Source organism: Mytilus edulis, chromosome 8, assembly GCF_963676685.1.
Source record: "Mytilus edulis chromosome 8, xbMytEdul2.2, whole genome shotgun sequence".
In the NCBI taxonomy this organism is placed as follows: Eukaryota; Metazoa; Mollusca; class Bivalvia; order Mytilida; family Mytilidae; genus Mytilus; species Mytilus edulis.
This window is the reverse complement of record NC_092351.1, coordinates 67,072,778-67,093,763: the sequence shown is the minus strand read 5'-3', so window position 1 is coordinate 67,093,763 and position 20,986 is coordinate 67,072,778. Positions and strand designations below refer to the sequence as shown.

Below are 20,986 nucleotides of genomic sequence, written 5' to 3'. Positions count from 1 at the left end.
CAAATCTAACAAATGGAAAACATCAGTCATATTGTGGATTAAACCTGGTTTTATAGTTAACTCAAAGTTCTAGTTCATTTTGCTTTCATTTCTTATTTTAATGACTAACAAATAATTGGAGACAACCCAGTAGGCAACATACAATTCATTCTAATGCAACAACGTTTGTAACGTTCATTTTGATTGGATAACGTCACTTATTTACATGGCATCAATTGACAATTGATGCTATGGGGCGTACACGCAAGCGGCATATCACAGATTTTAAATACATGCTTTAAAGTTGTTTTCTGTCAGTTTCATTAGAATGGAGATAACAAAATTGCATTTTAAGCTCCGACAGCATCAATTAGGGATTTGATGGTCGCAAATACCTGTTTACTGTCTCCGCTAACGCGTCGCCAGTAAATCTAATTTGCGACCATCAAATCCCCAATTGATGCCGTCAGAGCTTAAAATGCAATACAGTTATCTCCTAATTGTCACTATTTAGAAAATGATTTATACAGGTACAACAGGGAGTTAATTAACACCTTCCTTAAAGAATTTGTGGATTGAGAAAACAACAATAATTTTAGTTTTATTTGTTACAGAATGGTCTTCCTTCAGTGGACAATCCCTACATCTTCAATGGAGATTTTGTAGACAGGGGAAGCAACTCTGTAGAAATAGTTATTATTTTATTTGCCAGTTTTCTATTATATCCAAATGAGATGTATATTAATAGAGGAAACCATGAAGATCATATAATGAACATCAGGTATGAAATTATCATCAGGAATTTCCAAACTAACCACCTTACAAAAAAAATAATCAAGTCATAAATTTTTCAGAAAATAGTGAAAAATCTAGTTTACTGAAGGGAGATGATAACTAATATACTAACATTTAATTTTTAATATTCCTTTTTGTAAACAATAAAATTACCCATAATACTTAGGATGTGAGTATAATAAGAAATAAGTTTTTGATACATTTTGTATATTGTAGGTATGGTTTTGTGAAGGAAATCAACAGAAAATATCCAGTATGTATAAATTAGATCATACTTTCATTAACTTGAACCTTAATAAACTTAAAGTACACATCTTCAATAAGATGTAAACTATTTTTATCGCTATTTTGTGTTTTGTATCGCTATTTTGTATTTTGTGCATTTTTCCTTTGAACTTTCAGAACAAGAGATTTAAAATTATCGCTAGAGGCACATGGAGTTGCTTATAAAATTGACAACATCGTCATGGGTAAAATAGCGATAAACAGATTATCATTGGTCATCTCAACTCGATTGCTTTTCTCGCTTTCACCATATAGATTCAAGCGAGAAAATCAATCTCGTTGAGATAATCAACGATAATCTATAAATATCAATTGTTCTGGTTGAATTTAAAAAAATAGATATAGAATGCTATAAAGGTATTTACTGCTTGATAATCTTGTCTTTCTCCACTTTATTCTTTTGGATGATTCTTTGGGTTCCTCGGTATGATTGGTTTTAATAGACAACTTTTACAATGCTGATTATTTTATGTTTCAGTAAGAACCTATTGTTCATTGACACCATTTACATCAACTCCAGGTCAACCATAGTAATAACTCATTCATAAATTATAAATAATTTATATTTGGTGCATAGAATAAGTTATAAAAATATTAAAGCCAAGATTTAATTCTCTATTGAAAATGCAAAACTTACAACTTATATAAATGTAACTTTACCTGATGTACTATAAAAGTACATTTTAATCATTGATCTGCTACAGGCACATGCTACTATGGTGTTAAGGCTCTTTGAAGATGTGTTCAGTTGGTTACCAATAGCAACATTAATTGACAGGAAGTTGTTGGTGGTGCATGGTGGGATATCGGATACAACCAGTCTCAGCGATATTGCAAAGATTGATAGACATAAGGTAAGAACAAGAGTATGAAGTATAACAATGCATAACAAAGTGTAATAAGAGAGGTGAAATATACCAGAAGGACATTCAAAATCATATAAAGTTAAAAATAAACTGACTCCATGGCTTAAAAAGAAAAAGACAAGTAATAGTACAAAAAACACAAAATAGAAAACCAAAGACTGAGCAACATAAACCACACCAAAATCTGCAGGTGGTCTCATTTGCTCCAAAATAGTAAGCCTATTCCGCTCCACATGTGGCATCTACCTAATATGGAACCCGTATGATTTTTAGTATTAAGTGTTTTGAGTACAGTTTATAGGATTTGTTACTGATTTAAAAAAATGCCTGTATCTCTCTGTTAAGACTTTGACAAACTTTTGACCTTATCTTAAAAACCTTTAATTGACTTTGAAATTTTAAAGAGGTCATCCTGATTGCTTAGAACACATTTAAGGTACACCTGATAAGTGTGTAATTGTTCTTGTACAATATGTCTATGTTTTCAGTTCCTGTCAATACTACATCCACCTAGAGAGGATGGAGACATAACCAAGTTAACAGAAAATGAAATCATGGAATGGAAAACGGTAAAGTCGAACATTTTATATAGTATATCTGAAAATAATTAAATGATATTACAGCATCTCTCAAAATATAGACATTAATGTATTAGGACATAAAACGAAAGTGATTTTTATATAAATTGAATGGTTCAGTTGTCAAGATATTGCTGGACAACAGTCACAGATAATATTCCAAAATAGTCACAATTAAAATGCCTGATAGCAGATGAACATCACACCATTTATCATAATCATAAATTCAGATACACAATGAAGTCATGTGATTTGTATATTTTTCAGATGTTAGATATCATGTGGAGTGATCCTCGTACACAGGTGGGCTGTACCCCTAACTCGTTTAGAGGAGGAGGGGTTTACTTTGGATGTAATGTGACCGAGGCATTCCTATCCAAACATCAGCTGCAAGGTATAATCAGGTCACATGAATGTAAATCTGATGGATACGAGTTCTGTCATAATCAAAAGGTAATCACCAGTGTTTTTATTGGTTTTTGGAAAGATTAGAACTTGTTCTAAATCTTTACTAAGGCACCGGCCTCCCTAACAACAAGACAGGTTAGCTACTGTTAGTAAATGTATTCACACTGAAATATAGTTCCCTATGGTTCTCATGTATGTGCCCATAATACACATATAAACTGAAAAAATGGGTATATTATTGGAGCAGTTAATTCAAGACTGTATGTCATTAAGGTGTGTTGATGTGCAGGCTTTTTTTAAAAACATTTTGATTAGGTAATTGGGTATTGGTACAATACTAGTAGGATTGACAACTGTCATTATCACTAAACAATTAGAGACAAGGTAGACCTTTAATTACAATGCCCAACCTCCTAAACTGTCAATCAAATTGACCACATTACATATCAACCTCAGTCTTACATAATTATACAGGGGCCATTATACAGAACCCTGCAATATACATCTAGATCTTAAAATACAAATATTTGACCTCATAATTGAATACACAAATGTATATATTAGATGTGTGATACATATAAGGATGATAGATTTATTGATTGCCTATTACTTTTGATCTACATTACATAAAGTGATTCTGTAAATTATATCTGAAAGATAAATGATTAATGGATTAACAAGATCATTTAAAAAATATGAAATAGAAATATAAATATGAATATATAAAAGGTATTCAAGTAAGGCCTATAATTTACTTGATAAATTTCCAAGAATCATCTGTAATTAATCAACAATTTAGATTAGTTCACTTTTTTTATACGACCTCAAAAGTTGAAATTTTTTTGGTCGTATATTGGTATCACGTTGGCGTCGTCGTCCGTAGTCTTCGGCGTCCGAAGACTTTTGGTTTTTGCACTATAACTTTAGTATGAGTGAATGGAAATCTATGAAATTTAAACACAAGGTTTATGACCATAAAAGGAAGGTTGGGATTGATTTTGGAAGTTGTGGTCCCAACAGTTTGGGAATTAGGGGCCAAAAAGGACCCAAATAAGCATTTTCTTTGTTTTCGCACTATAACTTTAGTTTAAGTAGAAAGAAATCTATAAAATTTTGACACAAGGTTTATGACCACTAAAGGAAGGTTGAGATTGATTTTGGGAGTTTTGGTCCCAACAGTTTAGAAATTAGGGGCCAAAAAAGGGCCCAAATAAGCATTATTCTTGGTTTTCACACAATAACTTTAGTATAAGTAAATAGAAATCAATGAAATTTAAATACAAGGTTTATGACCATAAAAGGAAGGTTGGGATTGATTTTGGGAGTTTTGGTCTGAACAGTTTAGGAATAAGGGGCCCAAAGGGTCCAAAATTAAACTTTCTTTGAATTCATCAAAAATTGAATAATTAGGGTTCTTTGTTATGCCAAATCTAACTGTGTATGTAGATTTCTTGGGGTTCTTTGATATGCTGAATCTAAACATGTACTTAGATTTTTTAATATTGGCCAAGTTTTCAAGTTGGTCCAAATTGGGGTCCAAAATTAAAATTTGTTTGATTTCAACAAAAATTGAATTCTTGGGGTTTTTTGATATGCTGAATCTTAACATGTACTTAGATTTTTTATTATAGGCCCAGTTTTCAAATTGGTCCAAATCGTGGTCCAAAATTAAACTTCTGTTTGATATCAACAAAAATTGAATCCTTGGGGTTCTTTGACACGCTGAAACTTTGTTTGATTTCAACAAAAATTGAGTCCTTGGGGTTCTTTGATATGCTGAATCTAAAAGTGTACTTATAATTTTTATTATGGGCCCAGTTTTCAAGTTGGTCCAAATCGTGGTCCAAAATTAAACTTCTGTTTGATATCAACAAAAATTGAATCCTTGGGGTTCTTTGACACGCTGAATCTAAACCTGTATTTAGATTTTTGATTATAGGCCCAGTTTTCAAGTTGATCCAAATTGCGGTCCAAAATTAAACTTTGTTTGATTTCAACAAAAATTGTATATATGGGGTTCTTTGATATATGCTTAATCTAACCATGCATTTAGATCTTTGATGTTTGGGCCCGGTTATCAGATTGGTCCACATTGAGGTCTAAAGGGTCCAAAATTGAACTTTATTTGATTTCATCAAAAATTGAATTCTTGGGGTTCTTTGATATGCTGAATCTAACCATGTATTTAGATTTTGGATATTGGACCATAATAGGTAATGTCCAATTTAAAATTTAAAGTTTTTAAGTTAAAGTTCTTAGACCATATTGATTATGTGTCAGAAACCTGTGTTGTGTCAACTATTTAATCACAATCCAAATTCAGAGCTGTATCAAGCTTGAATGTTGTGTCCATACTTGCCCCACGTCAGGGTTTCGAGTATAAAGCTGTGCCCTGCGGAGCATCTGGTTTTATCAGGTATTGGCTAAATTTTAAAACTTTTAATTATAACAAACCATTGTTTATTAGTTTATTCCCCATCAATCATTATGTCTATTTTAGTCATTTAAATTTTTATTAGAAGTTAATATGTATTTTTGCAATCAAGAAAAATCAATATTTCAATAAAATAAGTTTTTTAATTTGTTTACGTTGAAAAGGTACATTTTCAATGCCCTGTGCTGAAAAATACTTAAAAAATTTATCAAAAGGCACTCTACAACTTTAATCTGCAATGTCATAAAACCTCTTTTTCAACTTACAAAATGCCCCTAAACAACATTTTTAGATTATTTTTGTTGACACTTTAAAGTTCTTAGCTGTTGGTCTAGATTTTATGTCTTACAAGGATAGCTGATAACATTTACTAGATGAATTTATGAATTGCAATTTTTTGTTATTTTGAAACATGTTCAGAACAGGCAACATTATTTGGATAAGATATAAACTACAGTTTAAATAAAATTGTGCAAATTAAGAGACCCATATTATTTAATTTGAGCTCATTTTAATTTATCCTCATACTGGAAAAGCATGTTTCCTTCTAAAGACCTGCTGTTAATGCAATTTTCAGCAATAGTGCTTTCTTAATGTTCATTTCCCCCACCATACCTTAATATGAAATAATTCAAACTACTCTTCTAATCTTTCCATGAGTGATAACCATCACTTTGATTTTTTTAACCTTAACAATATGGTTCCCATTTTATTAATGTTGAGGACCTACATATCTCTGCTTTTCATAGTTATATTTTATAACAATTTATAATTTTGTAGAATATACTTCAGCAGTTAGACCCCAAAGAAAAATATAATCACTCTAGGCATTATTTTATTTACTGTATAGCTAGATTTGTGTTTGTTAGATATATTTGTAATGCAAAATTTTTTAATCATTATTAAATGATTTATAGCACAGAAAATATTCAGCTATTCTGAGCAAAACAAGTTTAATTTTAACTTTTTATTAATTATTAACTATAATTGTGCTAAATCTTCACATATGTTGTTATAAGTGAGAAACTTTCTCAAAATTGGAAAGATAAATAGTCAGAGCTGCATGAACATACACAAAGGTACAACAAGTTAAGTGTCAAGTTTCATTCTGGGATGTGGTGAATAAGTAAGAAATTGAAACATATTTTTATAAACTTTTTTTTATTTAAATAAGTTTGGTAGTTAAAGTATCATTGGTGTATTTATTATTACAGGTATTAACAGTATTCTCAGCCTCTAATTACTATGAGTATGGAAGTAATCGTGGTGCTTATCTCAAAATTGTGGGTAGAGATCTACAATACAACCTGGTACAGTACTCCACAACAAAGGCTTCGAGGAGAAAAATTACATTTACACAGAGGTATAGTAGTACATTAAAAGATGTACAGGACCGACCAAAAATAACTAACTCTTCAACAAACCGTACCAACCACCATTACCTGACTTTCAATAAAATAAATGTATCAGAACAACAACACATGATCAAGCCACACAATCTGGTTGGGTTAAAGGGACATAACTCTAAAAACACTTCTTAGTTCATATCAACCAATGTCATTTAAATATTGTAAGATATTAAGCAACACTGATAAATATAAGTCAGTAACACAATACTGCTTAAAGAGGAATAGATGAAACTACCGGTAAAACAAGTACATGACTGATTTATAAAGTCAAAATCTAAATCTACCCCTTTAATTGCCCACTGATCTCCCCCCCCCCCTTTTCCCCTATATGTAACATTGTAGAATAGTCCACTGTCAATCCATCATAGTGATAAATTTTTTCATATCAGTTGTAAGATTTTTATTTTTGCTCAACATAGAGTCAAAGTTTTAACAATGCCAAACAATTATATATAAACAGTACTAAGAAATAGTTGGCCTGTAATGGGACAGTCAAGATTTAAACTTATTTTTTTAAGCCCTAAATCCTCCTGATTGTAATCTCAGTCAGTATAATAGCTAAATGTACAGTATAAATCAGTTCATAAAAAGATGTTAACTCTGTAATTATGGTATATTAATAAGATTTGAAAACAAAGGAACATTATTTTTAGAAGTCAACTTCTTAGTTAAAGATGAAGATAAACTTTGGTTTGATAAGTTGTGTCTTTTTCAGAGTGAGTAATTTTGAGTCATCAGCCATACAAGATTTGAGAGAGAAAATTTTGGCTTCTAGAACACAGTTTGTTCAGGAGTTTGAAAAATATGACAAGAAAGTTACAGGTTTGATAACTTTATTTTTATTTTAAGAATTTCATTAAATCAATTCAACGAGATTTTACAGTTTAAGCACTTGTTGTGATTTATGCTACAAATGATCATTTATTATTTTAAATACACAAAGGTAAAAAGATAAACAAAAATTAGAAGATGTGGTCCAAGGACACAGTTATCATCCTTTGGTTTTTGTTGTCTACGAATATAGTCCCTAGTGAGAACAGTGTATAACTTTCATGTTTTATTTGATACACTTTCCCAATTAATTTCTTCATATTTAATGCATGAAATACTAAGTAGGGGGATGGTATTACATTTAAAAAAAATTGGTGCTGAATCTTTATGTTAAGTAGTGATTTGGTCCAGTTCAAAAAGGACAAATTTTATCATGTCTGAAGCTGTCAAACTGAATTTTACACCCCCTTAACACAAAATTGTCAATATTCTGAGAAAGGGCTGGTAGAAGTTTCTATAATTTTGATATTATTTGTATCACTAGTAGTACACTACACTGTAAAAATATTTTTGAGAAAGAGCAGGTGCGATTTTTTTAATTTGAATTTATTGTCTAAAAGAAATGCACTACGAAATAACTGTGTTCTTGGGTCATGTGGTATGCTTGCAAATTTGACAACTATCCAAAAAAAGGGAACAACCACAGTCCACTGCAAAACCCCCAACAATGAACAAAGACACAGCAAGCCAGAAAAGGGTCTGAATAACTATAAACAAGTAATTATAAAAAGAACACATGAACTTAGCCACAATAATAAACAAAAAACAACCATAGCAGACAGCATACAACAACCACAGTTATGTATTGTAAATATTCCTAATTACCCCCATAACTTAAGGTCATTGTATTTTAAAGGAAAAGTAACAGTAAAAGAATGGTGTGAAGTAATGGAATATGTTATGAGGATGGATTTACCTTGGAGGTCATTGAGGTCAAAACTTGTCAAGGATGATCCGGGTACTGATATAATGGTGCTGTATCATACTATGTTTGACCAATATCATCTTTATCATAGATATACTGGGGTAAATATCATCTTTATCATAGATATACTGGGGTAAATATCATCTTTATCATAGATATACTGGGGTAAATATCATCTTTATCATAGATATACTGGAGTAAATATCATCTTTATTAAAGATATACTGGGGTAAATATCATCTTTATTATAGATATACTGGGAAATATCATCTTTATCATAGATATACTGGGGTATAGATATACTGGGGTAAATATCATCTTTATCATAGATATACTGGGGTATAGATATACTGGGGTAAATATCATCTTTATCATAGATATACTGGGGTAAATATCATCTTTATCATAGATATACTGGGGTAAATATCATCTTTATCATAGATATACTGGGGTAAATATCATCTTTATCATAGATATACTGGGGTAAATATCTTCTTTATCATAGATATACTGGGGTAAATATCATATTTATTATAGATATACTGGGGTAAATATCTCTGTATTTTTGGACTTTTTGAATACTGTAGAAACATTAATTTTTGTTGGGTTAAAATTTCGTGGTTATGTCTCTCATAGGGGATTTAATTTCGTGGTTTCCTTAAATCAAAGTGGTATTATATGGTGGTTAAATTTTTGTGGAGGTTTTAATTTCGTGGATATATTCTCTCCGTGAATTAAACGAAATTAAATCCTCCACGAAAATTTCTGCTTTTACAGTAGATGCCAAATGACAGATCTACATGTTTTTATGATCGGCTAATATCGGGTTCTATTTTAAATGAAATTGGACTTTTGTTTTGTCGGCCTTCATACTGCCAAGTAGCTTTAAAATAAAAACAGTAGCACCACAGCCTCTAAAGAGTGTCTACAATGATAGTAAAATACTCTGATCCAATCGGCCATGAAAAGTTAAAATTGGGAATGGAAATGGGGAATGTGTCAAGAAGACAACAACCCGACCATAAAGAAGACAACAGCAGAAGGTCACTAACAGGTCTTCAATGCAGCCAGAAATTCTCACACCCAGAGCGTCCTTCAGCTAGCCCCTGACTGTCAAACGGCAGTGAGAAATAAAAAGTAACAGTCGTGCACCTGCTGACAACAGTCAAAGTCTTGATTTCAGGTTGTTTTCACAAGTATTCTTTCATAAATAAATGTACATACACTACTTTTGTACATGTTAGACGACTTTCATGACCGGAGGTTAAGTTTTCTAAATGTTTCAACTGGAAATGAAACCTAACCGTGATTGGTTTTGATTCCATCATTTTGTTTCTCTTTCTACAATTGTTGAAAAAACATTTTTTGACAACGTCTTTATGCCCAATACTAATATATCGAATGCATTTGGTGTTTATTATTATATTTGTGGATGCACAAATTGGCCAAAAAACATATCAAAAACGTGATTTTTTTTCTGTTTGCACTATGGTCATTTAAAGATAGAAAAAAATTTCAGAATCTACACCGGTGTGCGAAATGATACATTCGGCATGCGCACCAGGGTGCCAAATGGATACATCGGCATGAAAAGGTTAAAAAACATTTTGTCTAAGCTGTTTATTTGAGTCTTTAATCCATATTTACAACATTCACTCTAATTTTTACAGAATTACAGGACTTAAGGAGGCTCGAGGGTATAAAAATTTCAGAAAAAAATCAAACATTTGTTTTTCATTACAAATTTTATTTATTTCCTTTTGTAATTGTTACTTTATCATATGGTACAAAAATCTTTCAAAACAATCAATTCGTGTTGGCCCTGGAAGACTTTTAAAATGTATACATCATTGAAAAAGTTCTAAATTATCTCCCTTTGGTGGAAAAATGCCATTTTTTGGCTTTAAAATTGAAATATCTTTTTCAACTCATCGGTGACCTATCTTTTTTAATATAATTTCCATATAAGCTGTACTTAAACTAAATTATTGTAAAATTTGAGTGATTTCTGTAATAAATTTCTTTTTTTATTTCGATATAACCTTTATTTCTCCTATTACTTGAACAGAAAAAAAAAACCACTTTTACAAAAATGAATGCTTCTTTCGAAGGCAGATTGTGAGCGCAAATGAACGGTGACCCCACTTTTTATGCCCCACCTACAATAGTAGAGGGGCATAATGTTTTCTGGTCTGTGCCTCCATGCATCCGTCTGTGCGTCCGTCCGTTCGCTTCAGGTTAAAGTTTTTGGTCAAGGTAGTTTTAGAAGAAGTTGAAGTCCAATCAACTTGAAACTTAGTACACATGTTCCCCATGATATGATCTTTCTAATTTTAATGCCAAATTATAGTTTTGACCCCAATTTCAATGTCCACTGAACATAGAAAATGATAGTGCGAAGTTCAGGTTAAAGTTTTTGGTCAAGGTAGTTTTTGATTAAGTTAAAGTTACATCAACTTGAAACTTAGTACACATGTTCCCTATGATATGTTCTTTCTAATTATAATTCTAAATTATTTTGACCCCAATTTCACGGTCCACTGAACATATAAAATGATAGTGCGAGTGGGGCATCCGTGTACTATGGACACATTCTTGTTTATTTTATTTTTCTATTAACTATAAGATAAAGTTCAATTATAGAAAAATATAGAGAAATCTTATATAAATGATTTAGACCCGCGAACCCCCTTAACATGTTAAAAATAGAATGGCAATTAAGAATTGGAAGTGACTCTTATGTCTCATGTTTCTAAAAGGTTGTGGATGGGTTTATCATTTTCTGTGAGAACTTTGTTTAAAGTAATGACTTGTCGTTTATATTTTGTTTCAGAATGGTCCAACCCTTACAGAGATGTTATACAGAAATAAGGACAACTTAGAAACTATATTTAGAATTTTAGATAGAGACAATTCTGGTAAGTTATCATTTCAATTTTTCATGGAAACTTGTTATTAAACAAATTATCACACAATTGTCTTAATAATGAACAAAACTTCTTTGAACTCATTATTGAACAAGTTTAATAGAAGAATCTACTGTATCATATATTGTTTTCCTAAAAATACAACTAATATTTCACTAATGAGACAATTATTCACCAGAGTTAAAATGAAGCTGTAGTAAAGAGTTATAGGCCACTATACTGCCTTCAACTATGAGAAATCCTCATATTGATAGTTGGCTATGAAAGGCCCTAACAGAAAAAGGGAAACAAATCAAAAGAGATCACTTATGGTCTAATTTATAACAAAACAATTTACAAACAAGAATGTGTCCATAGTACACAGATGCCCCACTTGCACTATCGTTTTCTGTGGTTAGTGGACTGTGAAATTAGGGTAAAAACTCTAATTTGGCATTTAAAATAGTAAGATCATATCACAGGGAACATGTATACTAAGTTTCAAGTTGATTGGACTTCAACTTCATCAAAAACTACCTTGACCAAAAACTTTAACCTGAAATTTGCATTATCATTTTCTATGTTCAGTGAACTGTGAAATTGGTGTCAAACACTAATTTGGCATTAAAATTAGAAAGATCATATCATAGGGCACATGTGTACTGAGTTTCAAGTTGATTGGACTTAAACTTCATCAAAAACTACCTTGACCAAAAACTTTAACCTGAAGCGGGACGAACGGACAGAAAGACAGATGGAAGGACGAATGAATGGAAGCACAGACCAGAAAACATAATGCCCCTCTACTATCGTAGGTGGGGCATAAAAAGAAATAGGACAGATATGAACCATGTCTTTTGGGGCACAAAACAATATAATAGTACAAAGGATACTGGCTATTCATCTATGATACAAAATCAGCACATGTTAAGCAAAAAACACACTAAAAAGCAAAGGAACCTTGCTTTCATATCAAAGTCACAGTGGTGCATTTAACTAGGTTCACAAAAACTCACCTTACTGCAATATTAGACAGCCCTTAGCATTATTTTGAGCTGAATTTGTAAGATGTTATACATTTGTTCCACCAAATCAGGCTTGGTAAAAAATAACATTCTGTAAAGTAGTACATATAGTACAATTTACATAGTATTTGTAGTAATGGTTGAAAATTAAAAAGTACTGTATGATGAGGTAACAAGAAACAAATGATGAAAATAGTTCTTGACTAATGAAATTAAAATTTTAGTTCTCTTTAAATATACTCTGAAATATAATTACATTTTTGAAGAAGCAAAAAAAATGAAATGGCATTTAAAAACAAAGCAATAAGATTGCTGACAAACTATATGGTTTTTTTTTCTGCAGGTCAAATTTCTATGGAAGAATTTGAAGAGACAATCAAGATGTTAATCAAACATCAAGGACTTAAGGTTCCAGAGAGAGACATTCTAGACATTGCTCACAGCATTGATATCAACAAAGATGGATCTATTGACTTCAATGAATTTCTGGAAGCTTTTCGTATTGTCGACCATTTTGGTATAAATCAAACAAGAAGACGTATGGATTCAAATGAGTCAGTAGATTTTCATTCAGTAAATGGGAGTATTAGATCAGTCAATGTGTCTCCTACGGACTTGACAAGAAAAGTTTCTCGCAAAGTTTCAAGACGAACAAGTTTAAATGAGATTGTTGAAATTTCTGCTAGTAATAGAGACAATCACATATTAAATGACAATTCAGTAAAGGAACTTTCAGAATGTGATTAAAACATTTAAATGAAAATTTACAGAAATCGGCATACCTAGAATATTAAAAAGAATTAAATGAAAAAGATGGAAAACATCCTTGTAAGGACTCATGATGCATTAGATTGTTTATACCTTTTCTTGTAGAACTTGTACATCTAATCAGTTTTTAAGTCGTATGAGGAGTATAATCTAGTACACATTTTTGTTAAGGGGCCAGTTGAAGCCCCCTTCAGATGTGAAATTTAATTGCTGTGGTGAAGACCTTTTGGTGGACTTTTGCTGTTTTATTTCTCTTTGACACATTCCCTATTTTATTTCACTTCTTTTTGTTATCTTTGCTAGCCAGGGGTTACAATCCACTGACTGTCCTTCTTATCAACTCTTGGCAGATTAAGTAAACCTTGTGATTACAATGCTGCGCCATCTATCGGTAGTAATGTCACGCCCATTTGGACTACTTCATTCTTGACCAATGACAGCACTTGAACTCTCTTCAATGTTGAAGTGTAAAATGATAAAGTGTGTAGTGTTTACAAATTTTGGGAAGCAGAAACTGAAAACATACTTGAATATACCAAGGAACCCCAACAATTTGATTAAGAACTTTTGACATTAAATATTGTTATGTTTTGGGAGTAAAGACTTGTTGCACAATCAGCATGTGTTTATTTACATTTTTACGCATGGTCATTTAAAAGTGCTTTTTGATTGGATTCAGCCGATGACAACTGTAACCAATGAATGTCCTTACCTTGTGGATTCAAAATTTTATTTTAAATCTGCCATGGGTGGATAGGAGGGGACTGGATGGTTACCATTGGCTAGCGAAGATGCTTTTATCGTTCATTTACATTTTGAAAAAAGGTTGCTTATGATTAAGTTAATATTGATTTAAAGGGTCTGCAAAGTTTGTTCATGCTGTTTCAGTCATTTTTTAAATTGTTAGATTTGAGTTAAATGATCACTCGTGTCAACAAGAGGTCAGAAAAGACACAGTTTCATAGATTTTTAAGTAAATGAATATCTTTACTCTTAGGGAGCTACCATTTGATTTTTATGGGGGGGGGGGGGGGGGGGGGGGGGGGCTAGGATGAAATTTGAAAAAAATAGGCAGGACAGGAGTTTTGAGTAAAAAAAAAAGGCAGGATGAGACACTTGCAAAAAAAAAAAAAGTCAGGACGACAATTTAGGTTAAAAAAGTCAGGATAAACTAAAAAAAAAAAAAGCAGGACCGAACAGAGTGAAAAATAAAAAGGCAGGACAGAGATTACAGGCTAAAAAAAAATGCAGGACAAAATTTTTCATCCTAGCCCCCCCCATAAAAATCAAATGGTAGCTCCCTTAAGGAATAAAGCACCTGCTGTAAAAGTTTGGAAATGTTTCATGATCCTTCTGGTCAAGTTGACCTTTGGTTTAAAAAGTGATTTCAATGTGGTATTCTAAAAATTACTTAGATTTTCTATGAACCAAATAAAGAAGGTCCAACATGACTGAAAGTGAGTCAAAAATTGGTTGATTTTATTAGTCGTTTTTATTAATTTTTATTTTATTTACAACTTTTATGTCTTATTCAAGGCTATATGACTTTAATGTACAGGTGTCTACAATACAATATGTATCTTCATCCATCATGTTATATTGAATTCAATGTCTTCTTCACAGATATGTATTTAGGAACAAATATTTTACAGTAATTTAAAGCAAGTTATGTCCCTTGGTTGGAAAACATACTGGTTCATTGTAATACCGAGCAATGATTTGAAGGCAAAAAGATATTATGTACTTCAATAGAAAAACAATATTTCAGCTTTAAAATGGAGTTCAGTTGAAAAGTTTGGGGTCTGTGTTTGTATGAATTGTATAATACATGTATAAAGGAGACAGATATTCAGTTTCTCATTATAAATATATAAAACTTTAATGAATTATTTTTCTAAAACAAAAATCTTATTCAAGTTTGAGCATAATATTGGAAATTTAAGCATATGATAACTACTTTCTTTGATTATATTCATTACTCCTGATCAACACTCTTCTCAATAAAACACAGAGTGGGGCGCTCATATTCACTGTGTACACAATTTCGCCGTTTTATGATTTTGAGGTGTAAAAGAATCGTAAAAACTTAAAAGGATGGCTGAAATGGAAGAAATGTGCCGGTAAATTATATTTTTATTACAAATGTGATTAATTTGAAACTTAGACGAAAGGAGTAGGGGCATTAAGGCCTGGTTTTGGCCCAAGAAAATAAATTGTTTGATAACTTTTTCAAATTGGCACATAATGTTGAGAAATAAACTGCAGAAAGCATGGAAAGTTATGGTGAAAATGAGCAGCCCACACTACCCTTTTCATTTAAACAAGGAAAACTAAAGGTTAAAAAGTTAAAACAGCCAACAACACATTAAGTCAAAAGTTAAAATAACTAATGAGACTTAAAGTCAAAAGTTAAAACAGCTAATGACAATTAAAGTCAAAAGTGAAAACAGCCATTGACACTTTAAGTCAAAAGTTAAAACAGCTCATGACAATTAAAATGTCAAAAGTTGAAACAGCCAATGACATGTACAGTCAAAAGTGAAAACATCCAATGACACGTACAGTCAAGAGTTGAAACAGCCAGTGACACACCTACAGTCAAGAGTTAAAATAGCCAATGACACTTATAGTCAAAAGTGAAAACATCCAATGACACTTACAGTCAGAAGAGAAACCAAATGACACTTACAGTCAGAAGTGAAAACATCCAATGACATGTACAGTCAAAAGGTAAAACATCCAATGACACTTACAGTCAAAAGTGAAAACATCCAATGACATGTACAGTCAAAAGTGAAAATAGCCAATGAAACTAACATTCAAAAATGAAATCATCCAATGACACTTACAGTTAAAAGTTAAAACAGCCAATGACACTTACAGTCAAAAGTTAAAACAGCCAATGACACTTACAGTCAGAAGAGAAACCAAATGACACTTACAGTCAGAAGTGAAAACATCCAATGACACGTACAGTCAAAAGGTAAAACATCCAATGACACATACAGTCAGAAGTGAAAACATCCAATGACACGTACAGTCAAAAGGTAAAACATCCAATGACACATACAGTCAGAAGTGAAATCATCCAATGACACGTACAGTCAAAAGGTAAAACATCCAATGACACTTACAGTCAAAAGTGAAAACATCCAATGACATGTACAGTCAAAAGTTAAAATAGCCAATGAAACTAACATTCAAAAATGAAATCATCCAATGACACTTACAGTTAAAAGTTAAAACAGCCAATGACATGTACAGTCAAAAGTTAAAACAGCCAATGACATTTACAGTCAAAAGTTGAAACAGCCAATGCCACTTACAGTCAAGAGTTAAAACAGCCAATGACACTTAGTCAAAAGTGAAAACAGCCAATGACACTTACAGTCAAAAGTTGAAACAGCCAATACCACTTACAGTCAACAGGTAAAACATCCAATGACACTTACAGTCAAAAGTTGAAACAGCCAATACCACTTACAGTCAACAGGTAAAACATCCAATGACACTTAGTCAAAAGTGAAATCATCCAATGACACGTACAGTCAAGAGTTAAAACAGCCAATGACACTTTTAGTCAAAAGTTGAAACAGCCAATGACACTTACAGTCAAAAGGTAAAACATCCAATGACACTAACCGTCGAGGGTTAAAACATCCAATGACACTTACAGTCAAAAGTGAAAACATCAAATGACACTTAAAGCCAAAAGTTAAAAACAGCTAATGACACTTAAAATAAAAAGTAAAAACAGCCAATGATATGTACAGTCAAGAGTTAAAACAGCCTATGACACTTACAGTCAAGAGATAAAACAGCCAATGACACTTACATTGAAAACAGCCAATGACACTAACAGTCATAAGGTAAAACAGCCAATGACACATACAGTCGAGGTAAAACAGCCAATGACACATACAGTCGAGTTAAACAGCCAATGACACTTACAGTCAAAAGTGAAAACATCCAATGACACATACAGTCAAGAGTTAAAACAGCCAATGAGGAATATATACATGTGGAAACCAGAGGGAAAAGATATACTACACTGAACATTATAAAGTTGATTCAAAAGTCTTTAAAACATTAAATTGAAATACAGTACATGTGTAATATACAAAGGCTGTCATGAAACAATACTATTACATAACTCAAGAAGGATTAGGTAATCCATTCAATTATCCTAGACCAGTTGTTAACATTTTTACAAAGGGTTAAAGGAGGTTAATATAAGGCCAAATGTTATTTTGAGTTGTGCATGCACTCTTAAGCTAACTTGGACAAAATGTTTTTGATACTAAACTGATTTTATATTTGATCTCATTTTACATCACTTAATAAATGACGTCCCAATCAAATTGCCCTATCAAGTCATGGCTAATACTCAGTATTCTGTATAGTAATGATATCATACAATTTTTACTTATCAGTAAACTTTTCAAGTTTTAAAATAAACAGCTGGGCCATGAGCGCATGATACGCCCGACGTCTTATGTGGAAGTCATGCAATAATCATAAATAGTTTCTAAGAAAGTTTTAAGCAATAACCATATATCGTTTTAGAGACACGGCGGGACATGTGAAAACCCCCACCCTGTTGTTTTTTTTTACAAAAAACTAAATATTACCAAAATAAAATTTTGAATCAAAACCAAAAAGTATACAGATCTTTAGATTAATATAACAAAGAAGTGTGTAAAGTTTTAAGCAATAATCATAAATTATTTTTGAGATACGGCGCGACATGTAAAAAACCCTCCCCTGTTTTACAAAATACTCAATAACTCAAAAATAAAATTTTGAATAATCACCAAAAAGTATACAGATCTTAAGATTAATATAACAAAGAAGTGTGTAAAGTTTTAAGCAATAATCATAAATCGTTTTTGAGATACGGCACAACATGTAAAAAAAACCTCCCCCTTTTTTACAAAATACTCAATATCTCAAAAATGAAATTTTGAATCATCACCAAAAAGTATACAGATCTTTAGATTAATATAACAAAGACATGTGTAAAGTTTTAAGCAATAATCTTAAATAGTTTTTGAGATATGGTGCGACATGTAAAAAAAACCTCCCCCTTTTTTACAAAATACTCAATAACTCAAAAATGAAATTTTGAATCAACTCCAAAAAGTATACAGATATTGAGATTAATATAACTAAGAAGTGTTTAAAGTTTTAAGTCATAATCAAGAATCGTTTTTGAGATACAGTGCGACATGTGAAAAAAACACACCCTTGTTTTAGTTATAAAGTGCCATAACTCAAAAAGTTTAAATCTTATTTTCACCAAAAAGTATACAGATCATTTGACCATCATAAGAAACAACCATATTAAGTTTCATGAAATTTGGATAAGTCGTTCTCAAGTTACGGTGCGACATGTTTACGCCGGACAGACGGACAGACGGACGGACACCGGACATTTGTATACCATAATACGTCCCGTCAAAATTTTGACGGGCGTATAAAAACCTAAATGCACCTTTTTTAACAACAAATTACATAAAGAACATATGTAGATGATGTTAACTCCTGATTGATTTTAACCTGTAGATAAAAACTCGACCCAGGTCATCAAAGTTCTACTGGACATTTTAACACTAAAATATTGATACAATGTACTATCAAACTTGGAATATGATTTTTGTTGAGCCTGCTACTTTTGTCGCAGAAAGCTCGATATAGGGATAGTGATCCGGCGGCGTTGGCTAACTTCTTAAAAGCTTTATATTTTAGAAGGTGGAAGACCTCATTTTCATGGTTCAGCGTCTCCTTGAAAAAAAATTAAGAAAAAGATTTTTTTGTAATGTTAAATTCTCTCTTAATATAAGTAACAGGATAGCTATATTTGGTCTGTGCGTACCTTGCAAGGTCCTTGTGTCTGTCACACAGTTTTCACTCGACCTCGACCTCATTTCATGGATCAGTGAACAAGGTTAAGTTTTGGTGGTCAAGTCAATATCTCAGATACTATAAGCAATAGGTCTAGTATATATGGTGTATGGAAGCACCGTAAGGTGAACATGTCCAACTGGCAGGTGTCATCTGACCTTGACCTCATTTTCGTGGTTCAGTGGTTATAGTTTTTGAGTTTGTCTTTTTTTCTATTACTATATGCAATAGGTCAACTATATTTGGTATATGGAAATATTATATGATCTTTTATGTCAGTCGTGCAGGTTTAATTTGACCTTGACCTCATTTTCACGGTTCATTGCTCTGTGTTAAGCTTTTATGTTTTGGTCTGTTTTTCTTAAACTATAAACAATAGGTCAACTATATTTTTTTGTATGGATGAATTGTTAGCTGTACATGCCTGCCTGGCATAGTTCATCTGACCTTGACATGGTTCATTGGTCAATGTTTAGTTTTCTTGGTTAATGTTTAAGTTTATGTGACAGCCTTATATTTAGGACTATCAAAATAATATCAATGATTAGTAAAGAAGGCAAGACACTTACAGCGTGTGCACTCAAGTGTTATATTATTCCATATTTCTTGTTGGTTTTATTTTATACCACTATGCCAAATATGGTGTTGTTTATAAGATATTGTTTAATTTATGTAATAAAATTTATGAAGCATGACATCACTTTCTTTTTTTAAGATAGAGTTAAGATTAAGAATCAGATAATGATAGAGTTACAGAGTATTGTTTTCTTTTACAGAGTTGAAATTTTCGTACGGATTGTAAACAAATAAGTACTTTGTTCACAAATGCTTTATATCATAAAATGACAATTTGCTTTAGTGGTTGAGAGGTGTTACCAAAGTTAATTTGTGACATCAAGGCATATAAGAAAGTTGGTATTAATGTATGTCATGATATATCTGGTGTCTGTAGTCTTTTTTTTCTAGGTATGTAAAAAGTAAAATCCCAAAATTGAAAAATTGAAAAATACTGAACACTGATTAAAATACAAAACGGAAAGTCCCTAATCAAATTGCAAAATCAAAAGCTCAAATACATCAAACGAATGGATACCAACTGTCATATTCCTGACATGGTACAGGCATATTCTTATTGTATCTCATTAATCAGTGTCTTGAATTAATCCACTCCGTCCCAAGGGGACATAGGGCAACTACAGTTTATCTCCATTTCTTCCTGTCCATGGCTGTTCCTTTTGTTTCTTTCCAGGTCTTCCCAATTTTGCTCAGCTCAGTTGTCAAACGTTTGGATTTATTTGATACATGCAGCTGTTTCTCTCCAGGTTTCTGATCCATATAAGAGTACTAGTACAGATTTGACATTGGTTTTAAATATCCTTAACTTTGTGTTAGTTCTTAAAGCAGTACTGATCAGTACTCCTCTAAACAGGTTTAAGCATGAAAATATCATATATGTATTTGAGGTTTGTTGTTAACCACTTTTAATTGCTTTGTAATGTTGCATAGGGTGTTGATGTCTCCTTTGCTACAGGCGGCTTCAGCTTCTTTGGCTAGTTGGTTTACAAAGTTCCTTTTATCTTGTTTGCAGCTTTTCTTCACCTCCTTATCTTTATTGCTATATTGTTCTTGTGTCTGTTTTTTCTGCTGTCTAGTTATAGCAGTCAGAACTTTTGTTTTCACTTGTCGTCTTTCATTGACTATTTTCTTCTGTAGTCGTTTCTGTAACGGTTTTTTTTACAAGTTAGGGGTGTTGGCCCTAAGCTTAACCTACGGGAAGATTCTGGTTTTTCTGTAGAGGGTTTTCGTCCCTTAGACGATTGCTGATGCTAACGAGTTCCATCTACCAGGATTTCAGATCTGAGATTACTATGTT

General features: G+C 32.0%; 1 protein-coding gene across 2 annotated transcripts in view; it reads left to right on the top strand.

Annotated features, from left to right (window-relative positions):
- LOC139486115 (serine/threonine-protein phosphatase with EF-hands 1-like) overlaps positions 1-13,253 on the top strand; it is a 41,475-nt gene extending 28,222 nt beyond the window's left edge. For both annotated transcript variants that reach the window (XM_071270825.1, XM_071270827.1), the window contains 10 exons: positions 594-760; positions 991-1,027; positions 1,764-1,913; positions 2,414-2,494; positions 2,771-2,956; positions 6,560-6,708; positions 7,470-7,576; positions 8,442-8,611; positions 11,344-11,428; positions 12,785-13,253. In XM_071270825.1, the coding sequence (XP_071126926.1) occupies positions 594-760; positions 991-1,027; positions 1,764-1,913; positions 2,414-2,494; positions 2,771-2,956; positions 6,560-6,708; positions 7,470-7,576; positions 8,442-8,611; positions 11,344-11,428; positions 12,785-13,188 (1,536 nt within the window). In that variant the 3' untranslated portion in view covers positions 13,189-13,253. The remainder of the gene's footprint in view (positions 1-593; positions 761-990; positions 1,028-1,763; positions 1,914-2,413; positions 2,495-2,770; positions 2,957-6,559; positions 6,709-7,469; positions 7,577-8,441; positions 8,612-11,343; positions 11,429-12,784) is intronic.
- The last annotated feature ends 7,733 nt before the right edge of the window (positions 13,254-20,986 follow it).